The sequence below is a fragment of the Punica granatum genome, chromosome 2 (genome assembly GCF_007655135.1).
Source record: "Punica granatum isolate Tunisia-2019 chromosome 2, ASM765513v2, whole genome shotgun sequence".
Taxonomy (NCBI): Eukaryota; Viridiplantae; Streptophyta; class Magnoliopsida; order Myrtales; family Lythraceae; genus Punica; species Punica granatum.
Window position 1 is genome coordinate 25,453,447 of NC_045128.1, and position 27,838 is coordinate 25,481,284.

Genomic DNA, 27,838 nt, shown 5'->3' on the forward strand with positions numbered 1-27,838 from the left:
TTCTGCCTTGTGGCCTCTTTTTTTTAATATTATTTTTTGTATTTTCTAAAGATTTTCTTTCTTTTATCTTATACGAGATACTATTTATTAGATAGATCTCCAAATTATTATCTTGCAACATATATTTTATTTTCTCCATCGCTTGGTTATATATGGAAATTATATGATAGTTCCATCTATGAGAAATGTACACTTTCTGATCGTTTTGCTTTCCTAGCATAATTGTCTTAAATAGTATGTACTCCTTTATTATCGAGGAAAGATATTTAAGGTATATATGACTTAAATATTTTTTATATGTATGTCAATGAATATTTACAAAATATACTTTCTATCTCAAATTATATATATAAGAATTAAACTTAATAATAATAGATTTTTTAAATATTAGGTCAACCTTTCATGAAACTTTTAGATTATTATAATACAAATTGAAACTCAAAGAAATAATAGGCAATTTGTTTTTACATTTTAAATCCTTTTCAGATTTTTCAATTTATACAAATCTCGATCTTCTATTCATGTATAACAACCAGTTCATTATTTCAAGATTTCTCTTTATGATAATAAGTTGCAAAAATAATATAGTACAAAAATTATTATTGTAACTATTCTAATCGTTTTAAAATGCATACATCAAAATTATTATTTTAATTATTCCAATGTTTTTTTTATAAAAATGCATAATTATTTTACTTAAATTTAAATGCATACTTATTTATTACTTTTTAATTTTCTTGATAAGGTTCACAAAATAGAACATAATTTATCAATTTTTTCTTGATAGGTGATAATTCATCTAATCTTTAGACTTTAAGAAATTTTTTTATTTAAAAATCAATAATAATAATTTTCTATTTTTGGAGAAAAATTTTACCTTGTTTTATTAGTGTATTATATATATCTATATATATTTACTTCAACATCGTTATCCAAAAAATAATTTAAAGACTTTTCCTCCTAAAATTTCATTTATATACATATATATTATAAATTTAACTCTCTTTATTTGAAATTAGGGTTAATTGCACCAGTGATCCAAAAAGTTTCATGAATGTTTCAGGTTGGTCCAAAATGTTTTTTTGGTAACTTATTGGTACAAAAAGTTTCAAAACCATTTCAATGTAGTGTATTCCGTTAATTGTCCATGATGCCGTTAACATTTTGCTAACGTGGCGCGTTCTATGTGTCACTTTTGTTACGTGAAACCAATCATAGTGCGCTACGTCATTTAAGAGGACATAAAATCTAAAAAAATCCAATAAAAATATAGAAAATAAAAAAATACAGAAAAATACTAAAAAGTAAAAATATAGAAAAAAAAATATTATTTAAAAAAAATTATTTTTAAAAGTTTTTAAAAATAATTTAAAATTTAAAATTAAAATTATTTAAAATTTAAAATTAAAATTAAAATATAAAGTTTAAAATTATTTTTAAATGTTTTTAAAATTTAAAATTATTTTATTATTTTTAAAAGTATTTAAAATTTTAAAAATATATTTTTTTTGTATTTTTATTAGACTTTTTCAGATTTTATATCATCCTAAATGACGTAGCGCACTATAATTGGTTCCACGTAACAAAAGTGACACATAGAACGCGCCACGTTAGCAAAATGTTAACGGTGTCAGGGGCAATTGACGGAATGCACTATATTGAAACGGTTTTAAAACATTTTATATCAACAAGTTACCAAAAAAAATTTGGAACCAACCTGAAACATTCATGAAACTTTTTGGATCACCGGTGCAATTAACCCTTGAAATTATAAAATACTTTTTAATGGCTATTATAAACTTTTTCTGAATATTTTCTTATGATAACCAAATAGGAATAATGTTCATAATTTAAAATGTAGAATATATATATATATGTATGCAAATTTTTACTATTCATTATTGAATCTAATAAATATGTCAATGAATGTAATTCACTTACCTCTTATGATTTTATATTTCATAATTTGTGCCTATATGTATTATTGAATGAAAACAATCATTTTCTCAGCAGGAATAAATTCATTTCTCCAAATTTAATTATCTTAGATAACTATCTCTAATTACTTTGATTTTCTAAAAGAATTATTCTTTTGGGTGGACAAAACAATTATCTTTAATTACTTACTTTGTTGCTACCGCAACAAATAATCAAAATGAACGATTTCATGGATAAGTTTTAGTTATGATAATGACTGTAGAGAAAATAATTAATTTTCCTTAACTATATATTTTAGATAATTCTCTTTTTTAGTTACTTACTTTTCTATACTAACTATTTAAGATTATGCATCTTTCCGTATTTGAAAACCGGCACATTAACTTTTTTGGTTTAAAATTTATTATTTCATTTCAAATGGTACAATTTCAACTGTTTTACATTTCTAAGATATTAATATTAAATTGTGTGATTTTGGTTTAGGACATGAAAATCCTACTTAGGATACCAAAATCCCGATTTTGGATGAGATATCAATAATACTCCAATAAAACCATTTAATTTTCAAGTGAAATAATTTCTAAATCCACAATTTTTTTGAAAATTTCATAATTTATTTAATTTAAAATATTGCTTTATGTTAGAAAATAATTAATTATTCCTACTCGATGGGTTCTCATCTAGTACCTTATAAAACCTAACTAATATCTCCAAAAATACACTAACATCTCCTCATAATATATTTGGTTGATGGAAAGAAGAGGGCGTAGTTACCTTTACTCGCTGACGTTGTGTCCAAATTCTTGAATTTAGATTCTTCATGCGATATATATATATATATAAAGATCATAAGGTTGAATAAGGAAATCAATATATATGCATATATATATATATATATATATATTGTAGAATTGATATAACGTCCTTTCTATTTTATGGCCATGCAATATTTATTTGAAAGAATTGATATGTACATATATATATATATTATTTTATTTTGGTTTGCACTTATGTATATATTGAATATATATGTATCTTCCGTTAATATATTTTATTTATTGAATATATATCTATCTTCCCGTTGATATATTTTGGACTTATATATATATATGTATTGTATATATTCGGTTGATATATTTTGCTCCTAAAAGAGGACTTTCCATATAATTTTTTTTCTAAATTTATAAACGATGATGTGGCAATGCAAGTGAGCGCCGTTTTCTATTTTTGATGATGTAGCGGTGTCAGAGTTCGGCTCGAGACTTTATTTTCATATATATATATATATATATAAATACAGATTGGTGCTTTATCTCAGGCAACCAGGCATATATCTATGAAATATTTATGTATAGATTCGAAGGTGCGGATATAGTTAGTTTCAATTGAGTCTGATAAGTACTTTCGATTTTCCTCAGGTTAAGGATGAAAGTTCTCTGATTTTATTAGGATTTATACTATGTTTGATCAGTGTAAAGTTTCGCTTCCCTATAATGGAATGCCAGCTTGTCTTATACTTCTTGGATCTCTCGTTGAATAGGTAAATTTTTTTTCTTTGCTTTGTGAGGTTGATTGCAGGGATGGATCAATGCACTCTTTATAGTGATATCCTCAATTTCGAACTTTGCTTCAGGTCAGGGAAGAAGTGCTGCGTTGATCTGTGCATTACTGGTGCGGCTCAAGGGGTTGCAGAAGACCGTAAGAATGCATGCGTTATTATAAAGAGGCAGTGTTATATTCGAATGGATGCTCTCCACTGCCAAGCCCTGGAGGAATGGTCGAAGCACTGCATGTCTACCTCAGCAAGGAATGAGGATACTGACACAGTTCACTCATATGGTGCAGTCTTCCCAGTCAATTGTAATTGTATGGAAAAGTACAACCATATGATCACGGAGGTCATGCTCAACCTCAATATGTCTATTAATGTTTCTTTTTAGAGATTCATATGGACGACCTTATTGGTTACTCAAGTGTTCTTATGCTCCGCCTCAATATGTCTATCAATGCAACGTTTGGACTAAATAAACATTTTGCTGTTAGCGATGCCAGCTTTCAGCTAATATGTTGCACCGTGATGTGTTCAAATTGATTCTGCAATGAATGCTTATTTAGACACTAATGTTGGAAAGTTATTTCATCTATCATAATAGCAGTCCACTTGACGAGTTATTGAAATTACATTAACACCGATATTGCACAAGTACTAACAATTACAAAAACAAATTACACACCCGGTAAACACTGGACAGAATTTACTCAAACTATTGAAACACAGTGCACACATATATCATATATCCAAATAATTACTATGTAAATATCTGGCATGCATGACCTTCTGGCTTGAACATGAAGAGTCGGACCGCTATTTTGTTTTGTTCCTCGCACTTGATGCAGAGTCCACCGACATCATCCATCTGTTGCCTCGTCAAATTCACAGGGCTCGATGGTTCCTGCACAACATTTTCCATTGTAAGAGAAGAAAGTACGAATGATTTATTGGCTAGAGAAAAGAGTTGCAACATGCATCAGATAGCATCAGAAAATTCTCAACCAGGATTCATAACCTATGAACAAGATTGGCGAAGAAAGATTGGAGTTCGACTATAATCTAACAAAAGATAGAAGCGAAACTGGGAAAGACAACAGAGTGAGAGTTTGTTCAGAATTCCACCTTCCATGAGTCCCCAGAGAGCTCTTCCGTGGCTTGTTTTCTGTTCTGATTTGCTTTTTCACGACCATTTTGATGAGCCACGCAGGCGGCCTTCTAATTTGAATAAAAATATATCCAATAGAAAGACCGATTACAGTTCCACATCCGTATCCCATCAGCACTGCTCTCCATTCAATCCAGTGGTCTGCATCATCTTCATCCTGGGAGGCCGGTGGCACCTCTTGGTGAGGGCTTTCAGTACAAGGTTTTGGCAGGGGAGGTCCGCACAGATTGGGATTCCCTTCAAAAGAATCACTACTGAAAGTGCCGAATTGTTTCCCTTGAGGAATTTGTCCTGTGAGCTGGTTTGTGGAGACATTGAAGATGGCCAGTGACGTCAGATTTGTCAATGTTGCAGGGATCTCTCCTGTGAAATTGTTCGAGGACAGGTCAAGCCACTCGAGATGCGTCAAATTTCCTAGAGAAGTTGGGATCAAACCTCGAAAGTTGTTATGCGATAAGTTGAGCCCAATAAGTGATTGTAGACTCCCAATTACTTTGGGTATCTCCCCTTGAAAATGGTTATGTGATAGGTCAATGATAACTAATGCTTCACGTATACGTGACAACTGCGTCTGCACCCCTTTGTAAATCACAGTTGTAGAATGGAATTTGGACCACCTCCTGGTACCGTACTTTAGAAGCCCTTGTTTGTCTCCACCCATCATGTCGTTGAAATTGGCGATGTATTGGCTCGGAAAAGTTCCAATGAAACTGTTGTTGGAGATGTCAAAGATGTGCAGCACTGGAAACGAATGAATGAATTTGGGACTAGTTATTGGACCGTAGAACTTGTTGGCCCTTAAGATGAGAATGTACAAGTTTGGGAGTGTTTCAAGCCAGCTCGGAAATGAGTCCTCCAATTCGTTGTCACAGAGATCTAAAACTTCCAAATGTTTGCAACTCGCCCATGATCCTGGCAGCTTGCCTTGTAAATGATTCTGACTCAAGAAAACGGTATGCAAGCTGCAATTTTTTCGAGCTAATATTTCTGGTATGGGGCCTCGTAATCTATTCTTTGCTAGGTTAACATCTCTAGGTTGGTGTTGACATTGATAAGACACTGAGGAATCTCGCCAGTCAAGCTATTATCTGACATTTCAATGGGAAATAGAGTAGTAATATTACAGAAAGAGGAAGGGATTTCTCCGGTAAATTTGTTGCCGACAGCAGCATATAATTTAGCAGTGACCGGTGGAATAGGGAGAAAACCATCAAACACGTTTTCTGATAGGCCAATATGAGTTAAGTTTGAAAGTTGAAAGTATTCTGGTGGCAACTGGCCATGAAAGTGGTTCTGATCGATCATGAGGGTACCAAGATTAGGGAAGGGAAATGCAGCAAGACCCGATGTAATGAGTCCGTGGAAGTTGTTTGCACCCAAATCCAACGTATAAAGTGGTAGTGATTTTAGCCAGAAAGGGAAAGTGTCATTTATATCATTACCATGGACAGAAAGATACATTAAATTTGTACAGTTTGCTAGAGTCCTCGGCAGTGAACCCTCCAGCTGATTTAAACCCAACTCCAAATCGACGAGATTGCTCAGATTACCCAAGCATGGGAGTATGGTGCCACTCAGGTAATTATCCGTCAAGTCCAGGACTCTGAGAGAACTTTTTTGGCATATCGAAGATGGGATAGTTCCAGTGAGATGATTACCTGTGAGGTAGAGTCTCTGAAGATGATGGAGTGAAAAGAGGGAGCTGTTGGAATGGAGGGTGCCTTGAAGATAACTGCAAGTAAGGTTGATTTTGATTACATTACTGGTAGTATCATCGCAGGTGATCTCATCCCAGCTGCAACAATCAGTACCTTCCTTCCAAGAGGCTGTCTTCAGAGACGAAGTGTAATTGAAGGAACTTTCCGCACACATATCTCTAGTAACAATTTCTTCATTGATTTTGAGTGAATTTTTGAACTGGAGGAGGGCAGTACATTCGTCGGCATGACCGGAATGTCTGGATGGCAGCGTCGGAGGTGATGCATCCAATGCAGTTAAGGATGGTGTAAGAAGAAAGGAAAGACAGAAGGCCGCTATAATACCACACATGGTTTTTATGTCTCTGGGCACTGGGCTCGACCGGACGGAGGCTATGGTGTGGTGTATTTAAAGGCTTCATTGTGTATTCAATTTTTTTTTTTTGGAGAAATGTTACCATTTTGCACTCTCGACCTCATGAGTTCACTTGATATTTCGGAAGGATATATATTATTGTTACAAATAAATTATATTATTCAGAACGTATTGAAATTGACAATTTCAGAACAAGACTTGATTAATTATTTTCACAATAGATTGAAGTTGATAATTATTTCTTCAAAGATAATTATTGAGGATCAACCAGCCACTGTAAAATGACAAAATGGCCCTTGATTAACGATAGGAGTGAAAAGAATAAATTTTTTTGGAATTAATAAAAATTCTAAGACGGTAAAATAAGCAAATATTCAGTGAGTATTATTCAACTACTTATCTATATAACACTCAATCAGATTACTTAAAGGTAAAAAACTGATATCGTAACGGGCCTATATATTCCCATTTATAAACATTCTGATTGGTTGTCACTCATTTACTTTGAATAACTAACACTTTGCCAATATTTGTTTAGCAAAATAATATTCAAACTAAATACGATGAAATTTAATTAAGTTGCACTTCCACATAAATAAGAAAATATATTATTTTTCATTTCACATCTCACCAATTCAAGTAATTTGTCTCATGTTTTTCAAGAAAAAATTTTGTTATTTTTTTATCTCGAGGTGTGCAAATCCAATCAATAAGAATGCAGCAAAATTTCATTGTATATTTTAAACTTGAAATTGAGAATTAATCTATGGGATGGATGGATTTCACCCCTTGCTCCTGATTCAGAGGGTAGCTCACTTTTCTTTCTTTCTGTCTTTGATCACTTAATTTTCTTAAATATTCTCATCGATAATTTCTACTAAGTTGAGGAGCGATACGAAGGGAGGAATTCATATGCCAGCCTTTCCCATCTACTTCACACTTTCAATAGAATTAATTTTACAATCATAAACTACTTAAATATTTTTTTAAAAAAATTGAATAATAATTTATAATTTTTTTTTTCACGAATGACAATCTCGCGCAATGTACGGGTAATACAACCAGTTTAACCAATTCCCAGATCGTTCTCGCTATCTTTAGTAAGAGCTAATTGTTCAATTTGAAAACATCTCATGAGATATCCAACCAAAAAAAAAAACTCATGGGATTCCTCTCTCTCTCCCCCCTTATCTTCTCTTTTGCCGTGTCCTGAGTAATCACTTATCACCACCTACCTTGCCTTTGATATGCCCCTTTGATATGCCCCAAACTATCAAGTCAAGTCTAAAGTCTATAAAGGTTTTTAACTTAATTTTATTCATAACAAAATAAAATAATTAATATAAAGTCAAAAAGTGAATTTTATTTATATTATTTTTTTTCATAACAAAACAAAATAACTCATACAAAATCAAAGGATGAACCTCATACATAATTATTTATATCATTCTTTTTAAAATTAAAATTTAATTTTAAAATTATACTTTGAAACGAAATGTAACAGAAGTCTTACAGAGCGCAAAGATTTCCAGCTTCAGCAGCTTTTGCGTTTTCTTCTCTTCTTACATATGAATAGACCTAATAATGCGATCTAAAGTCAAGTCTTCCGGAGTCTCTTCTTCTTATCCTGGAAAATAATGTCAAATTGCGTGTGTGAGGGAGTTTGATTTAACAAAAAGAAAAACTGATGTCTGTATCCATGTTGAGCTGATTTGATTGGTTCATTAGTCATAATTTGCTATGCCATCTATCGTATTCTCCAAACCGTGATCAACTCACGATATTTCTTCATTTTCTTAATCTGAAACTAGAAAGTTCAGAATTCGATTCTAACCGGTAAAACTTCAATAACCTCATAATTTTTCCCAGTTAACTATCCTTTTCTAGGCCATGGACTTAAATTAACTATAGCATTTTGTAACCAAGGCGTTAATCATATGCCCTATTCCAAATCCATTTGATGTTAACTTTAGTACTTCGTAATTTTCCCAGTTCTATATTTCTCATTGAATGATGTAGCTTCTAAGCTCCTTGACATTTATTTCAGCACTTTGTGTCTTGTTCAAGTTATGAAAGAAGTGTTGCGGTAGCAAAGACATGACTAGTGGCTGTAGGGGTCATAAGACTAGCTAGAAGAATGCCTGGAAAAGCTGGCCTCATATTTGAATGAACCCTGTCCTCTGTCGAGTCCGAAGGAAATTAGGTCGAAACGCTAGCTGTTCTACTCCTATGAAGAATGGTGGAAATTCGTAGATTTAGCGATTTTACTATGAGTGGTACGGTATGATATAATACCGAATGGTGAGGCCACTCATTATTCTTAGAGATTCCGATAATATGGAAACCGATACGATTACGGTGGTCATGTGCTCCACCTTATTCGGAGCCCCTGATTGATTCGGGGGCTAGAGCTGCCAATCGACGACCCTAACTCCTCCACAGAGGCCGCTGGTATCCACGGAGGATGTCGGCCGGCGGCCCCGACCTCTCCTTCCCTTTCAATTTTCTTTCTAGGACTAAAATGAAAAAAAAAAGGAAAGTTGATGATAGAAATGATAAAAAAAAAATTTAGAATCAAAATGATTAAAAGACTAAATATTGAAGACTAAAAATGGAAAAAAAAACTAACGTCGTAACCCCCTATTGCTAATGGAGCACACCACAGGGGGACTAATTGTCCCTAACACAAGAGGTTCAAGCGGTTTAGTATTTATTCCGCTTAAGCAAAGCTTCGGATTCGACTCTTGTGATTGCAGAAAATCCATACTGGGAAGCTTTATTCCTTAGTGAGCCGACCCTGCTGAACTGGATTATTTAGGATCCAATTTATTTTTTGGATAACAGAGTTTACGCCGAAAAAGATTCAATTTTTTTAATTATAAGATATTTTAAGATAATTATTATTTATGGATGTATTACTCATTTCCTTTTTATATCTCAATCCTAATCCTTGCTACACCCGAGTCCCCAAACACTTGATTAATATATTTTATATTTTTGAAATTTCAAATCCAACCTCTTCCTATCTCCATCCCTATCCTTAAACAATATATTACAGTGGACCTAATAATATCATCCGAGTAAAGTCTTCCGGAGTCTCCTTTCATATTGGAAAATAATATCGAATTGAGTAAATGAGGGGTTTGATTTATGTGTTCTATCTTGAGATTTGATTGATTTAGTCGTCATAGTCTGCTTTGCCATTGACCATATGCTGCTCCAAATCCATTTGTCCGTCTGTTTACTCTTTCTCAGATAGCTGGGCCTAAACGCGAAATCCATTTTATGTATATTAACCACTGTCATATTTTGTAATGTTTGCATAGTTCTAATTTCTAAATCTAATCGATTATTGTTATGTGTATTATAAATTTCATTTTTACGGCCCAATCTTTAGTCCCACACCTTTTAATAAGCTGTAAAATTCGAGTTGAGAATCTTCAATAAAATATGTGGCGGAAGAGAAGGGCTTGTGGGTGCAGTTTATGGATCTTTATTCGATTTGAGTCTATTGAAACTTTAGAGAAGAGAGATGGAACAACATTCACAGAGAAAGCTATTAGGGAGTGATCTATGCAATGAAATAGAGGGGTCAGGTGATCCCACTAAAATTTTAAAAAGTTCTATGTGGTGTACTGATAATTGTAAAAAAAAATTCACTTTAATCGACACATTAAAATTTTTAAAAAAATTCATTTTAATCAATGAAGAGGGCATAGCATAGAGAAGTACATCCTAACTTATCAACCAAGTTGTAGGTTTAATTCTTATTATTTGACTACTTTTATCCCTTTATTGAATATTTAGGATTTTCGTTTTTTTTTTACTAGTCCCATGTACCTCTTTTGGGATCAAATTAATCCCTCGAGCTGAAAAAAATCATAAGTGTATTGTCGAACATAAGTTGAAGCCACTTTATTCTCCAACTCTCTGATCTTACGTATAGAACGAAGCAAACTTTTGGGTCAATTAGAAAATAAAAATAGAATCTCACAAGTCTCTACCTCATGGAAACCGTGCAATACTCCTTTGTCCTGTCTCAAATATCGCCTTAAACTAATTATCTTTCTCTTCATCTTGCGCCTCCTGGCTCCTACGTTATGCCTCGACAATCTGTATCAACTCTAATTCTCAGAAACTTTTCAAGTTTCGTGCGTTCTCTCGTGTAGGCATGAGCTTAACTTTTTAATGTTGTTTTTCCGGTGAATTAACTCTTTAATTTCGGTATGACTTTTATAGTGCACTTGTAACAACTATTGTTGTCTATTTGTGACAGACATACGATTAATAATTTAAGTATTTCCTGATTTTGTAAATGTCTCACGTCATCAACTGATAAATAAGTCCTTAATATAAAACTAGGTGAGAACTCGAGCATTGCGCGTGACTGATTATTAAAAATTTGTAATAGAAAGTAATATTTAAAATTAAATACATTATATGTTTTTTAAAAATATAATATTATGGATTAAGAAATTATTTTTCACATGAAATTTGAAAGAGATTATTGGAGCATCACTGACTTTTCATAAAAGGCCGGGGTTTTGGTATCATAATTAGGATTTTCGTGTCCTAAATTGATCATACAATCTAAGATTAATATCTTAGAAAAGTAAAATAATTGAAATAATATGATTAAAAATGGAAAAATAATTTTTAAGTAAAAAAAGTAAATGGGTCGGTTTTTCAAATATAGAAAGATGCAAAATCTTAAATAATTATTTTAGGAAAATAAATAACTGGAAAAGAGAATTATCTAAGTGCATAGTTGAGGAAAATTAATTATTTTCTTCACGATAATTATCATAACTAAAACTTATCAATGGAATCATCGATTTTGATTCAAAGCTGCGGTGAAGACTAAATAAATAATTTCAATTAATTGTTTTCAAAAAAAGAAAATAAATTATTAGAGATAATTAAATTTGGAAAAATAAATTTATTATTGTTTACAAAATTACTATTTCGATTCTGTGATATGCATAGGCATTTTTTTGCTGAATATTATAAACATTAAAGTAAATTAGAAAATATAAAATGTAAAATCATAAAAGGTCAATGACTCACACATATTAACGTATTTATCGAATAGTATATATTGAAAATTTGCATATAATAACATATTTCTACTTTGTTGTCATACGAAAATTTAAGGTAAAAAAGGATAATATCCATGAAATAATATACAAAGTTGAAGTGTATACATGACATTAATATAAAAGGTAAAAAGTTTCTCCGAAAATTTATAAAATAATTAATATTAATTTTTGCATAAATGATTTCTGAAACTCCAAAGAATAGATGGACTATCACCTATAATTCTAATACGTGATTGAAAAATAATGAACATAGAAGATAGAGAAAATACTTATAGCTATGGATGATCGAATGAAAAAAATACCACCTTTGAATTTGCTATGCTATAAATAAACTAAATAAATATAAATAAATAAATACATAATGTGACTTCTTATGCAAAATAGAAAAATAACGAAGAGAGAAGATTAAAAAAAATACTTACTGTTTTGAAGAACTAAATGAAAAAATCCGTTGACTCAGGAAGAGTTACATAGAATATATAGATGGACTCAAATTTTATTATAGGATGAAAATAAAAATTAGGAAATTGTTGATTGAGGAAAACATCACTTTCCTTTACATGATATACGTTAGCCTTATATACTATATTTATAAAAAGCATAACGAAATATTTCAATATTTATAAAAAAATCTATTTTCCTAATATTTATAATATATAGTTGATGTATGTTCATATACATATACATATATTTCCTTAACCATATATATATATATATTTGAAGTCATGTATATATAATATATCATGTACGTTCTTATATATGTTTTTATATATATTTTAGATGCTTCTATGTTTTTGTATAGATTTTTCGATATATTCATTGGAACAAACGAAATTTCATTAAACAAATAGTGACCGCAAAAGCTCTATCGTAATATTCATTATATAAAACTTTCATAATATAAACTAGTGATTGATATATTTAAGATATTGTACTATATCACATATTCTATCAAAAAAAACTATATCTACTATATTAACGGTAGAAAGCTCTATCTTAATAGGAAATTATATATTGAAATTATATTATTGAACATTCTTAAAAAAATTACAAAGGAATAGGATGAAAATAGAAAAAAATAAGAAAGAGGGTGAAAATAGAAAAGTAACTAAATGTACAGGACCAAAATTATACTTTTCTCTTAAAATAATTATATTCATTTTATTTGATTGATCTTATTTATAAAATGTATAAATTAATGGTTATTTAAGTAAGGAAGTAGTACTTTTTTGTGTAAGTAAAGTATTTCATGGAGTTCGCCCAATATGGTAAATTTTAAATTTTTTATTCACCTTTAAATCAATTATTGTTAGAGAATTAATTCTACAATCATCAACAACTTAAATATTTTTAAAGAAAGAATTGAATAATAATTTATATTTTTTTTCATGAATGAGAATCTCGTGCAATGTGCTCGTAAAACAACCAATTTAACCAATGCCTAGATAGTTCTCACTATCTTTTTTTTTTTGGTAAAGAAAGACGGTGTATTAAAAATTAATCAATCGTGCGTAGAGCGCTTACGGTCCTTGGGGAGGGAAGTCCCATGATGTCGTTGAATAAAAGCTTCCTAATAGAAGGAGGGGAACAAAATAAAGTGACAAGGCTATTCGATGAATCAATTCCTAAGTTAGCTAGGTGATCAGCGCATTGGTTGGCCCCTCTGTAAGTGTGCTTCAGGGTGATGACATCAAACTGCTGGCATAGTGTCCTACAATCATTGATCAGATTTGTTAGAACCATATTGGAGGAGTTCCCCCATACCTAGCTTAGGACCAACTTCGCATCGAGTTCAACAATCAAACGATCGATTCCGCAATTTCGAGCAATTATCAGCCCTTGTCTGAGAGCCTTAAGTTCAGCTGTAGGACTTGTTGTATGCCCTGATGTGCTTCAGATTGCAACTCAACACATATTCGAATTTTTTGGTCCAAACGCGTATTCGAGAAGATTCCGAAACAAGAATTTAGCTTAATTAGATATTAAGTTTCCTATATTGCTATGATATAGTTTCCCTTAATTAGATATTATTTCTTATATTAGCTTGAGTCAATAATCTTAAGTTTCCTATTTCAGATTGTTTCCTTATTATATTTTAGGAAAGTAATCTGGATAATAATAGATGTCAGTTTCCTATTATAGAGTCAAGAGAGGTGTATTCCCTCTATATAAATATGCACCTATTGTAAGAGAAGACAAAAGACGAATTTGATGAATATTTGAATGAAATTGCCTAGAGCGTTTCCTCTATTTTCTTATCTAAACAAGTCCCTTGTTTAGTGGCGAAACCCCCGATTCTTATCGTTCTTCCTTAAGCGTGGCAAATCAACCCGACCTTTCTTACTCGTGGCGAGTCATCTTATCGAGTGAGTTTTGTTGGTTCTACCCTCCACCCTTCTTTCTTATCAAGTTCTGGTTCGTGAGCTTATCATGCCCTAGATTCATTGTATAGCCAACAACCCATCTACCTAATGAGTCGTGGATAAGGCCCCCAGCACCTGCCGAGCCTAGTTGCCTTTTGAACACCCATCTGAGTTCAATTTATGAAATACATCCGGGGGCGATTCCCAACCGACTCCAATGATCAAGTTGGACGGTGGGGGTGGTGTGGTTTGAGTTGCATAGAACTCGGCGGCAATTTGGATGGTGTGTTCGATCAGATTGCTATGGAGGGGCATCGACAAGAAGGTGAGTGTGTTCTTGTTTTTCCACAGATGCCAAATAGCAAAGGAGAAGAGTACACACCAAGGGATGTGTAGATGAGATGCATGGTTGGAGGAGAGATTATGATGAACCCAATTTTGGGTAGGTTTAGTGAAGGTGGCCAATGTACATACTAGAATCTGCATGTGTTGCCAAAATGACCATGCGATAATGCAGCCCCGAAGAATGTGATAAGTGGTTTCTAGTTCAGCTGGACATCGAGCACATAATGGCGCAATGGAAAGACCCCATTGAGCAAGGAGGTTTAACGTGGGGAGTCTACCCATAATGCATAGCCATATGAAGTAGTGGATGTGAGGAAGAGTTGGACAGTTCCATAGCCAATCACGCTTGTCTTTCGGGCTATTATGAAGATCAAGGTGAAGGAGATAGGTTGTTTTGGAAGTAAATCTACCATCCTGAGAGAGTCCCCATATAATGGAGTCGGGAACATCATCCCTTAAACCTGTTGGGAGACCCCGTATGGATTCTTGTATGTTTTGCGATAGCTCGAAGGGTAGAGAGTTGAAGTCCCAGGTCCGATTGTTTGACAGGATGGAACTTACCAATCTGTTTTCTTCCTGAGCAGGCATTGAGCCATGTATGAGGCTTCTAAGTGTTGTGGTTCCCACCCATCTGTCCGTCCAAAAGTGGGCTACGGATCCATTTGCAATGACCCATTTTGCTCCTCTCTCCCATACATCCATGCCCACTTTAAGTGCTTTCCTGTTGTTGGATTCTTGGCCAGGCCGAGCTGAGCTTCATGAGGTGAATTGGTGTCGTAATAGACAGGCCCAGGGGACTTTTGATGACAATGCTCTTGCGACGAGGTTGCCAAGAAGGGCTCTATTACGAATGTCCATGCGAGGGATGCCCAAACCTCCCAGAGTTCTCGGTTTAGTAACAACTTCTCCGAATACCAGGTGGAGTTTCTTTTTCTTTTTTTTCCGAAGTAGAGCCCCATAGGAAGTATTTTGTAATTTTGTCAAGGCTTGAGAGAGTTGATTGCGAGAGTCGAGAGCATTGCACATAGTACGAAGGGATAGCAGCGCAAGTTGAGTTGATGAGGACAACTCTCCCCGCCATAGACAGTAAGTTGGATTTCCAACTTGCGAGCTTTGCTCGAACCTTCTCAACCACGAAGGAGAAGTCCTTTTCCTTATGAAGGGATAGACTGATGGGGAAGCCAAGATACTTCCCAAGGTCATATGTTGCATTGATGTTAAAGGTAGAGCAAGCCTGGTAACGATGAGCCCCGGATGTGTTCCTGGAAAATAAGACCTTGGACTTCTCCAAGTTGAATTTCATACCAGATTCCTTACAGAAAGCGTCGAGGACAGCTTTGATAGAACAGATAGTTGAGGGAGAGGTGGTGCCCATCAAGAGTATAGCATCAACAAACAGCAGATGTGTTCCAGAGAAGCTGTTTCGAGTTGATGTAACTCCTTTCCAAGCTTTGGATTCTACTTTTTCTTGAATGAGATGTACTAGGTATTCAATGCAAAGAATAAAGATGTATGGAGAGATAGGGTCATCTTGCCTGATACCATGAGAGGGGACAAAGGATTCAATGCAACCACCAATGAAGAGAATGAAGGTCATGGTGGAAGAGATACAGACCATAAGCCAATCAATCCAAGCAATCGGAAAACAGAAGTAGGTGAGCACTTTGCAAATGAAGCACCATTCAAGACGGTCAAAGGCTTTCTTTAAATCTAACTTTATAACAAAGTTACCCATTTTCCCTTTACGTTTTCGAAAGGAGTGAGTGATTTCACGGAGGATGATGACATTATTGGAGGATCTTCTCCCTGGAATGAAGTTGTATTGGAAGGGAGAAATGAGATTATTGAGGAGTGGATGCAGCCTTCTGACCAAAATTTTTGAGATAATCTTGTAGATAGTGTTGCATAGGCTAATAGGTCGATATTGTGTGATAGTTTCTGGTGAGTTGGTCTTCTGAATAAGCGAGAGGAGAGTATTATTAGCACCTGCGAGCATTGTGGAGGTAGAGAAGAACTGGAGAACCTCGTGCTGGACTGAGGGTCCTATAACATCCCAACATCTTTGATAGAGGCATGCATGAAGGCCATCCAGACCCGGGGATCTGTATGGCTTAATGGAGAAAAGAGCATCTGTAATTTCTTCACCAAAGATGGGGCGAAGAAGAGAGTTGGCTGTAGAGGAATCCAAGGGTCTTCTCCGGTTCAGAGTAGGGGAAGCTTGAGCAGACCATGAACAAGAGAGTTTTTCGGAGCAGAACAAACGTTGAAAGACGGACTGAAATAGGATGTAAGAGATGTATGATCAGAAACCCATTCCTACAGAATTATGAAGAGCAGAAATTTTATTTCGGCGACGGTGGACTATTATCGACACGTGAAAGAATCTAGTGTTCGATCTCCTTCCATGATCCAGGTAGTCCTTGTCTTGAGAGCCCAAAGCTCTTCCTCTTGCATAAGAATGACAGAGTACTCTTTTCTGAGTTCTTGCTCCAGCTCAACTAAGAATTGACTAGGGTGATGGTCAAGTGATCGTTGGATACCAGTGAGGCAGGCTAAGCAAGTACATTTTCTATGAAACACATTCCCAAAAGTCTCCTTATTCTAGTGTTGGGCATTCTTTTTAAAGAGAGGGATGGCTTTGCTGTGGTCGAAGTCAGCCTGCTCCCATGAATTTCTGACCAGGTTTTTAAACCCGATATGTGATAGCCATATGGATTCAAATCGAAAGGGGCGGTTCATAGTGGACATGGTGGGATTTAGCTTCAATAGGATGGGGCGGTGGTCTGAGTGAGTACGTGGGAGGTACTGAACCATAGCTTCCAGGAAGAGTAAATGCCAAGATAGATTTGCAACGACCCTATCTAGTCGCTCCATGATGAGACTGGAAGAGGAGCGCAAGTTGGTCCAAGTGAATCTTGGCCCCGTGTATCCAAGGTCAGTTAGGGAACAACGATCAAGCATAGCATTGAAGGCCAACACCCTGTTAACATTCACAGCTTGGCCTCCAAATTTCTCTATACTGCTAGCGACTTCATTGAAGTCTTCAAGAACAACCCAGGGCGTATTCACGGACTCAGCAACATTACAGAGATTATGCCACAGAATTTCTCGCTCCCTAGGACAAGGGCTAGCATAAATAGCATAGAGATGCCAAGAGGAAGAGTTGGGATGATTCACCCGGGCCACAACATGGACTTTGTGTTCTGTAGAACTCGAAATGTCCAGTTGAACATGATCTGTCCTCCACATGATCCAAATGCCACCAAAGAGTCCTCTAGTCTCTGTGCTGAAGAAACCATCAAATGGGAATTGGCTGGCAGTCTGAGTCGCTCGATCACCCGATAAGCGGGTTTCAGTGAGGACTACAATATCCGGGTGATTGGTGCTTATTAAGTCCCCCAAAGAACGCCTAAAGTTGGCATTAGCAGCTCCCCTGCAGTTCCACACCAATAGATTCATATGATATTCACTTGGGTCTGACATGTTTGTCGTTGGATCAGTATTCATGCCCATTGGTGTGTAGGGAAAAGCATGCATATCATCAATGACTGGGGTCACTTGGAGGGTTTCCACCTCCCCTTGGTGCATCGGCCATGTTGTGACTGAGATTTGCAGGTTGCGGACAAGGGAGGTTGGTAGAATCATCAATATGTTCGCCTCTGTGTGTGTTGTCGCAGTCAATATTGGAACATTGGTTATCCTCCTGATGGTTGGAGTAAGCTGTTCCTGTTAGAGCCGTATGGTTGCTTGTTGCACTTCGACTGAGCTTCTGAGTTAATGCGTATGGTGGAAGTTGGACATTATTTTCGACTGCAATGCTGATCTCCCAAGCCTCGGCGCATTGTGCCGAAGGAAGCCGTGGGCAGGAGCAGTAACTTGTAGCATGTATTCCTCGGTGTGACATGGGTAACCTGCTTCTACTTCGCATTGCCTCATCCACCGAATCCCCATCCAAGCATCGTTCGGAGCGAGCCCCTGTAGTCTCCTGTCCCGTTGCGTAAGTGATCAGGTCTTCTTATACTCTCAGCATGGAATCTGCTTCTGTTATCCACCATTCTTGCATTGGGTTCTGAAAAAGACGGTCCCAGTATGGCAGAAGGATGGTTCTTCTCCTGTCTGGAGCATAGCTAGTTCTGTTGGCTGTAGGGGAGTATCTCCTGTATGTTGGAGAGGTGATCCTTCTTCCCGTCGAGGAGGTGTTCTTCCTGCTCGCTGGAGAGGTGATCCTTTGACTCACCATGGGCTGGGGTACTGGTATCCAGCGCTGTAAAAGGCTTGGTAGTGATGATTGGGAACTGAGGGAAGACAGATGGTGATGGGGAAAGTGACATGATTGGTACCTCCACGTATCCCTCATCAGTACATTACACGGGGTGTGGAAGGTTGCTGGGAATTTGGTCGATAAGAGGGTCTGATGAAGTAACGCAGGACAGGTGGTCCCTGTTTATTGACAAAATGGAGATTCCATTTTTTGAATGCTTGACCTCTCCTTGAGTGATAGGTGTGGTGATTAGGGCTGCGGTTTTGTCCTTGCCTCTAGCGTCGTTATCAGTAGGGTGACGAGGCATTCGATGATGATTATGACGAGGGCCCCCCGACGTAGCAAGAGGTGGCAGCTTTCCGGCTGCTGGGGCTGGGCATCCTGTTTTTGCTGCAATGGAGCCGGTGTTCCATACTTTTGTACGTCAGTGTTGCTAGTCGCAACAGGGGCACAGGAGGAAGATGCCCGAGACGGCTGAGCCCGTAAACCACTAGGGGTTGCAGTTGGATTTTTCTTTTTTCGATTCTGGACCATCAGCTAGGCCCGTAAGTTTGTTCATCCTTCGAAACTGACGAAGTGTCAATAGGGACAGTCGGCGCAGGGGTAGGGGGGAAGGTGTAAGGGTAGGGCATCTCGTGGCAGTATGTCCAATAATACCGCAATGGAAGCAGAGCTGATCAATGCCTTCATATTGCAAGGTCTGCTCAAAGTCTCCAATCCAGATAGTGGTAGGAAGGGGTTGAGTGAGGTCAACCTGTACACACAATCGAGCATATTCCTTCTCACTCCGAGATAGGTCCGACTGTCTATGCAAAGCAATGGGCCAATCCGATTCCCTATTTTACTGAGCAGTTTCTCCGAGTAGAATTCAATGGGAAGCTCAGGGAGACGGACCCAGATGGCGACTACAGAGAAAGTGGCCTTCGAGGGACGGAAGCATGGCTCCCATAGGCGCATAATCATGAATTGTCAGCCAACGAACCAAGGACCGTCTCTGATGACCTTTGAGAAACCTGCCCTGGTGTTGGACGTGACAACGAAGAAGCTGTAGCCCAAGTCGACACAGTCCATGTTCCTAGAGGGATTCCACTGCGATTTGAGCCTCTGGGTAAAGTAGTGGAGCTCGAAGGATATTTCAAATAACTTGACGATGAGAGATGAGCGCCATGGTTGTTGCAAGTTCTGTTTTTCTTCCCCGGTCAAAAGGACACGAAGTTGACCTTCCTGAGAGGAGTTCATGTCCTCGGCAACATTGTCGTCGTAGTCATCGTCTTTGAGCCCTCGTTCCCGGCAGAAAACATTTTCGTAGGCCCTTGGGATGTGACCCACCAGTTTTGAGAGGTAGGACTGGGTATTAGTTTCCTTGAGCGTTTCGTGGCTTCAGGTGCAGCAGAAGAAGGGAGAGGGGGCATGGATGAATCCATGACCGGAGAGACGAAAGGGAGGAAGGATTCAGGTTCCGGTGGACTCAGGGTGAGGGAGAGGAAAGGTTACAGAGAAAACCCATCGTTCCAGCGCCTCAGTCTCTGTTCTCACTATCTTTAGTAAGAGCTAACAGTTCGATTTCAAAAACTCTCATGTGATATCCACCCAAAAAAAAAAACTCATGAATACAGTGATCATTTGCTCAACCTGAATATGCCTATCTATGATCCTTCATAGAGATTCAGATGGACAGCATTATTTGTAACTCAATTCCAAATATTTTCTTAGAGATTCAGATGAACATTGTACTGTTAGCAAAGCCCCTTTTTAGTTCTGATTCCTGATATGTCACCATCGTGTGTTAAGATTGATTCTGCAAAGAACGTAATTAGACATGAGTAGTCCGAAAGCTAATTCATCCATCGGAGCAGAAGTTCACTTCATGAGTTATTTGAATTACATCGACACTGATATCGTACATTAACAGTAATGAATTATACACGCTATGACACTATTCACTCAAACTATGGGAACACAAGTATATCAGAAATCCAATATTTACTATATGCATATCACTAGAGTGTATGATCTTCGAGCTCGAGCATAGTTGGACAGCTGTTGATTTGTCTAGTTCATTGAGTTCAATGACTCCTGCATGACATTTTCGATTGAAAGAAAAGAAAGTCAGGACGATTTATTTGCTAGAAAGTAGAGAGTTGCAACCTCAAATAGCACATCTTCACAAGGGCTCATCAGATGGCACATATTAAAAGCATCAGGAATGAAAATTCATAAGCTTAAGACAGACAACAGAGTGAAAGTCCGTTTAGGAATTCACCTTCCATGAGTCCACGGAGAGCTCTTCCGTGGTTTACTTGCTGTTCTGATTCAACTTCTCTCAACCATATTGACGAGCCAAGCAGGAGGCCTTCTAATTTGAATGAAAATGTATCCCATAGAAAGACCGATCCCAGTTCCACATCCATATCCTAGAAGCACTAATCTCCAGTCAATCCAGTGCTCTGCATCTTCTTCATTCTGGGAAGCCGAAGGGGGCCCTTGCCGGCGGCCTTCAGTACAAGGTTTTGGCAAGGGAGGTCCGCATAGTCCAGGATTACCACTGAAGGAATCACTCCTGAAAGTGTGGAACTGTTTCCCCCGAGGAATCTGTCCTGGGAGCTGGTTTGAGGAAACATTAAAGATGGCTAGTGATGTCAGATTTACCAGTGCTGCCGGAATCTCTCCAGTGAAGTTATTTGATGATAGGTCAAGCCACTCGAGTTGGGTCAAATTTCAGAGAGAAGATGGGATAACACCTCGAATGTTGTTATGAGATAAGTTGAGCCCCTTAAGTGACTGTAGGTTGCTAATAACTCTGGGTATCTTTCCTTGGAATCGGTTACATGATAAGTCAATGAATGAGAACGCATTTTGAATCCTTACCAACTCCATTTGGACCCTTTGTAATTCACATCGCGGACTCTAAACTGTACCGCCCGTTGGTCATATATCCTAAACTCCTTTGTCCTTTATCTCCACCCATCATGTTGTTGAAATTAGCGATGTACTGGCTCGGGAAAGTACCACTGAAATTGTTGTTGGAGATGTCAAAGATGTACAACTTTGAAAACGGATGATTGGCTTTGGGACTACTTATTGAACCGTGGAACTTGTTGGTACTTAGGATGAGAACGTACAAGTTTGGGAGAGTTCCAAGCCAACTAGGAAACGAATCCTCCACTTCGTTGTTACTAATATCCAAAGCTTCCATCTGCCTGCAACTTGCCCATGACTGTGGAAGCTTGCCTCCTAAATGATTCCGTCTCAAGGCAATGGACTTCAAGCTGCAATTGTTTGGAGCTAATATTTCTGGAATGGGGCCTCTCAATCTATTCATTGATAGGTCTAATCGCTTTAGATCGGTATTAGAATTGATGAGACACCGGGGAATCTTACCAGACAAGCTATTATTTGACATATGAATGACGGATAGAGTAGTGATATTACAGAAAGGGGAAGGGATTTCTCCTGGAAATTTATTGCCACTGAACTCATATACTTCAGCAGTGGTTGGCGGAATCGGGAGATTACCATCAAACATGTTCCATGAAAGATCGATAATTGTCAGGTTTGGCACTTGCAAGTATTCTGGTGGCACCTGGCCATGAAATTGGTTTAGACTGATTGTGAGGTACTTAAGATAAGGGAAGGGAAATGTGGCATGACCCGATGTAATTGGTCCGTGGAAGTTGTTTCAGCCCAATCCCAAATTATAAAGTGGTAGTGATCTTAGCCAGAAAGGGAAAGTATCATTTATTTCATTACCAGTGATGTCAAGATGCATCAAACTCGTATAGTTTGCTAGAGTTCTTGGCAGTAGCCCTTCTAAACGATTATAATTCAACTCCAGACTGTTGAGTTTGCTCAGATTACCCAAGCATGGGAGGATGCTGCCACTCAGGTCATTATCCTGCAAGTCCAGGACGGTCAGAGAACTCTTTCGGCATATTGAAGATGGGATAGGCCCGGTGAGATCATTACCTTCAAGATGGAGGCTATGAACATGATGGAGTGAAAAGAGGGAGCTGTTGGAATGGAGGGTGCCTTGAAGATAACTGCAAGTAAGGCTCACTAAGATTACGTTACCAGTAATATCATCGCATGGGATACCGTCCCAGGTGCAACAATCAGTACCTTCCTTCCAAGAGGCCGTCTTCGGAGACGAAGTGATATTTAAAATGATTTGCTTGACATAATCGTTTGGACACAATTTCATAGGTGACTTTGAGTGAATCTTTTAAACGGAGTAAGGCATCGCATTCTTCGGCGTGACCAGAATGGGATGAGGGCTGGGTTAGAAGAGAAAGAGGGGGGAGAGAGTTAAAAAAAATAAAAATAAAAAACACTAAAATCACCCTCTAACTTCCATTTATGGGCAACCCTGAGTGAAAATCCAAGCGTTACCAACAAGTTGACACAGGACACGGGCTTTAGAAAGGTCGAGATCAATTTAACCTTGCATGACCATAATCCCGAGCCATGATATGGTGTAATTTGATTACTTCTTATTGATAGTGCAACATGGGAGCCACCTGAAATGGAGCTCTGCATGCGGAAGGAGAAATGAGCTTGCAAAGTTGACTAGTCTAAATAATAGTTTTGTATCAATGTGGGTTATTTCAAATGCTTCGGCGTTTATTCTGCTTAAGTAAGATTTTGGGTTCGAATTCTTGTAAATACAGAAAATCTACGCTTGAAAAGCTTCACCCCTTAATGGGCCGACCCGACTCAACTGGATTAATAGGGGGGCTAATTGGACTTTCAAATATCAGAGTTCACGAAAAAAAAAAAGTTTTGCAATTTCAAATGTACCCATGACGACGAGTTTGACACCACAATAACGTTTGACAGATAGGCAATGGCATGGTAAGTGACCCAATGCTTGAGCGAAAATTTGTGTTTTTTTTGTCTTTTTCATAGATACAAAATATAGATTGTGGTAGATTCAGAAGAAGATATGAAGTTGAAGTTGCAAGGTAAAATGCACAAGAGTTAAAAAAAACTTTTTATGGAGGTAACATTTTGTTATAAAAATTATTTTTTGTAACAATTTGGTACAAAACGTTCAAAAATGTTGCAATCAAGTGCACTCTGTCAATTTTCATTGACACTGTCAACATTTAATAACGTGTCACCACACGATTCATATATTATTCCACGTGGCACAAATGTATATTAAAAAATTTATTTATTCTCAGTTTCAATTAAAATAAAATAAAATAAAAAATTTATAAAAAAATAGGAAACCTCCTCTCTCCCTCCCTTTCTGCCTATCATCTACCGTCTCTCACCCCTCTCCTCTACCCCCTTTCCCTCCCGGTGATCGGTCGTTGGTGTCTCCGGCTATTTGTCGGTCATCGGAAGCTCATCGGAGCCATTTTCTCCTCCTCCTTCTCCCTGTGCTTTTTTTTTCTCCTTAACATATCAATTGTATCGGGGGAGGGGGTGCCACTGCGGCGACCCAACCCGCCGATCGAGCTCGCCCGCGTGCTTAGGCCACCGGCGACCCCACCCTTTACCTTGCTGCCGATGGACTCTAGCTCATGATTTATATAGTAAGCATACACGATATATTTCTATTGCATTCAAATTGATATAGTAATTTGAAAATTTCTTGCTTGGAATTCGCTCGTGATTCTCTGATCATGCCCCCCACGAGTACCCAACAACATGGATGTTTCCATGGTGGTTTAGGTACCTTTGTCCTCACCAGAATTATCACTGTAGGTGAGTCATGATAGCGATCTATATCTTGGCAAAACAAATTCTCGGCCGTGATTTTTGTCTAGGTCGATAATGAACATGAGGAAAAGTACGAGAATCATGATTGACCAAAATAATAACTTGCTTGATACTTCTTTTGGCCACCATTTGTACTCTCGCATGCGATTTATCTTGATGCTATCAAAATTGTGCGTGTCAATAAAATTCTTTTGATTCCTCTCTCGAGATCGGAGGGTCTTCAGCGGCAAATGTACCGTTACTGGTCTTTATCCGCGGCATTTTGATATTTTCTAGCAAGGCGGTGCTCCTTGAGTATGGAAAAATGAGCTTTTTCAACCACCTGCTCCAAAGGAATACTTATGATCTATGGAACCGAGATTGGCACTGATGGTAGATATTTTCTTGACTTCACACGATTTTTTCAAACTACCTTTTCATTTGCGACTAGAATATATCGTAATGAAGAGAGCGAAAACACCAGAGTAGCGACCTCAGCCTCTTGTTGGCATGGCTGCCCCTGGAGTTTTCCCAAGTTAACTTAACATGACAAAAACATATCATGTAAAGGAGGCGAACGAAGAGAAACTAGTTGTTTGCCTCCATCGCGATTGAAAATCGAGGCTATCTCCTCTACTATCGTAGTTTTAGTAGACGAAATATCTTCAATTATTAGTTCTATGACTAACCGAAGTGCGGCTTGCTCGGTTGACCATGGGATTACTCCTTTTCCTTATGAGTTTCCGCAATCTTTTTCGACATGATAAGACTTTATCACCTAACAGTGGAGGACGATAATGGTGTCTTTAACCATTTTCACTGCAACTCAAATTTGATGCTTCTTCCTCAACCATGATGAATTCAGTCGGCATAATCTCTTCAGTTAACGAGGTCGTCCTCGAAGAGATTGCAGATGGCGCGATGGACCACAATCTCATTTATCCCCTCGGTGCAACATCTTATGGCTTTGCCACCTGTTTAAGCACTTTGTGAAATAGCTAGGAAGTGTGCTTTAGCATTTCCATTATAAAATAGCTACTACAACAAAAAAGGCTTATGGCGACTTTTTTGGGATAATCCATAGATAAACGTCACAAAACTTCAATGCGGTGGGGTATGGGGCGACCCATGCTTTAGACGATCCATATATAAACATCGGCCACAATAGTTGCGAAAAGACGGGCCCGAGGCGACCCATAGATAAGCGTCGTCTAAAACACATTTTAGACGACCCATAGCATAAAGTCGGCCTCAGTAGTCACGAAAAGATCAGCCCACGCCGACGTTTGTGAAAATGTCGCGACAGGGTTATCCTGAGACGAATTGTTCTTATCGGTCGGGAGGTTTGGTCGCCTAAAATCATAGAACCTTAAAACTCTAAAATAGTAAAACCCTAAAACCATGAGACCCTAAATCGTAAAACTCTAAAGTTAACCTTTTGCCGACCCATGCAAGAGCGTCACCCCCTCATACCTATGACGACATTTATGCGGGTCGTCAAAAGCCAATTATTTCATCTTTTTTGTCCAGCCTACTGTCAACAACATGTCAGTTTGTTGACAGACTACAATTCATTATATGTCGAGCTAGTGTGGGATGGTCAGGAGTCTAGTTTATCTAAGCACCTGATTTATAGATTAATGAAATTACCCATAAGCACTCTCTCTCCTCCTCTCCCACTTTGAAAACTCATCGGAAGAACGCATATGCTTGTACTTGCAGTGTATGCAATAAGCTTATTAAATTTGTAATCAAATGTTTCACTTACAACGCACAGTAATTCATTATATGCTTGTACTTGCACTATCTCTCTTTCATAATTCTGTTGGAGTGGCTAAATGATTCATATCCAAGCGGAGTAATCTCCCGGCCCCCCATTACTAAGCCAAGAAGACCATTAGAGCTTGAAAACTTTCGATGAAACGTATTCGGACTTTGCTGCTATTCTTCGAAATGTTTGGTTGGGTGTAGCGAGTGATGGATTCAATCAGTTATGGACTATGAGCACCATACATAGTACGTGACTGGTTCTTCTCATTCCCGACAACTTGGTAACATGGGTTTGCATCAAAGCGTCATTTATCATATTATCAATGGTTACCCATAGTGAGAGATCAGGACCGGTTAACGACATTGACATGTACTTACAGCTATTGATTGAGGGGTGAAATAGTTATGGGTTGGAATTAAAGCTTTTGATGCCTCTACATCTACGAGTTTCACTTTATCAGCTTCCCTCCTTTGGACCATCAACGATTTCCTAGCATATGCTAACCTCTCGAGGTAGAGTACCAAAGGTTGTTTAGCTGCCAACCAAGTAAGTCATGAAGTAATTGCTCTTGTACAAGACCCAAATGATGTGACATATACTTTTGGTGCTTTGATTATTTCATACCATGAGCCAGGACAGGTCTCATAAAGCTCCAAATTGTGATGGTTCTTGCCGATGGAAAACTATATTACGGACATATGCAAGTATGATTGATTTGGCTATTACGGTGATTTTTGGATAACCATGTTTCAATGTGATTGGATTGACATTAATTCCTCGAGAGGTTTGTATACAAATCTCATGAGGTTTATGCAAGTATGTTCGATTTGGATTATTATGATGATTTTTGGGTAACCATGTTTAGATGTGAGTGGTTGGACATTAACTCCTCGCGAGGTTTGATATATGTATATCAACGAATTAAGGGCTCATTTAGAAAGTGATATGCAATGGTCATTTATGTGTGTGTGTGTGTGTTTTTTTTTTTTTTTCGGGTTGGAGCGCCCATACTTGACTATACTTTCCCTTTATAACTTTATTTATGTGTATGATGGATTAAACTCAAATTCATTGGTTGTACTGTTGGTAGTAGATATTGGTTAGATGAAATCATATATATAGCAAACATATATAATCTGACAATTAATGGGGGAAATTATTGCCATTAGGCGAAAATGATTCGCTTCACCAAATTGCGCATCTGTAAGCTTGTTGCATCTAGCTGATAGTGTGCGAATTAATAAAAAATTTCAATAGTCACCAATCTAACAACTTGTTAGCAGCTTGTTAACAAATCTTAGATGACTCATAAAAATTTCACTCAAAGTCTTGAATTTTTTTAAAAAAATTCAAGCGCCGGGCAGGAAAGTTTCCACCCACTACCGAGCCAAAGGACTATATCTCACTTTCCCCAAAAAAAAAATCCTCCCATTTTCTTCCTCTTTTTCCCCAAGTCTGTGACCTCTTCATCTTCTTCCTTCCAAAAATTTATTGCCTCCAAGAAAAGAACCCTAAAGCTTCTCCCTCTCATTTTTCAAGTCCCTACCATCTTCGATCCCCCCTCT

At 37.4% G+C, this 27,838-nt stretch overlaps 3 protein-coding genes across 4 annotated transcripts; all 3 read right to left on the reverse strand.

Moving 5' to 3' along the window:
* Positions 1-4,066: 4,066 nt before the first annotated feature.
* LOC116194898 (putative receptor like protein 25) lies at positions 4,067-6,803 on the reverse strand. 2 transcript variants are annotated; one of them, XM_031523806.1, is made up of 3 exons: positions 6,314-6,803; positions 4,613-5,396; positions 4,067-4,391 (listed from the first exon to the last, which is right to left on the reverse strand). In XM_031523806.1, the coding sequence occupies exons 1-3, from the start codon at positions 6,702-6,704 to the stop codon at positions 4,373-4,375; spliced, it is 1,194 nt and encodes a 397-aa protein (XP_031379666.1). In that variant the 5' UTR covers positions 6,705-6,803; the 3' UTR covers positions 4,067-4,372. The 2 variants fall into 2 exon arrangements, with proteins under 2 accessions (XP_031379666.1, XP_031379668.1); XM_031523808.1 differs by having other exon boundaries at positions 4,613-5,018; positions 6,314-6,799.
* Positions 6,804-17,136: 10,333 nt separating this feature from the next.
* Positions 17,137-18,048, reverse strand: LOC116193821. The gene has a single exon (XM_031522571.1). It carries the CDS (start codon positions 18,046-18,048, stop codon positions 17,137-17,139), a length of 912 nt encoding a protein of 303 aa, XP_031378431.1.
* A 3,171-nt stretch (positions 18,049-21,219) lies between these two features.
* LOC116193822 (receptor-like protein Cf-9 homolog) lies at positions 21,220-26,919 on the reverse strand. Its single transcript, XM_031522572.1, has 7 exons — positions 26,898-26,919; positions 26,651-26,808; positions 24,936-25,022; positions 24,766-24,845; positions 22,547-22,836; positions 21,715-22,249; positions 21,220-21,400 (listed from the first exon to the last, which is right to left on the reverse strand). Exons 1-7 carry the CDS (start codon positions 26,917-26,919, stop codon positions 21,220-21,222), a joined length of 1,353 nt encoding a protein of 450 aa, XP_031378432.1.
* Positions 26,920-27,838: the final 919 nt, after the last annotated feature.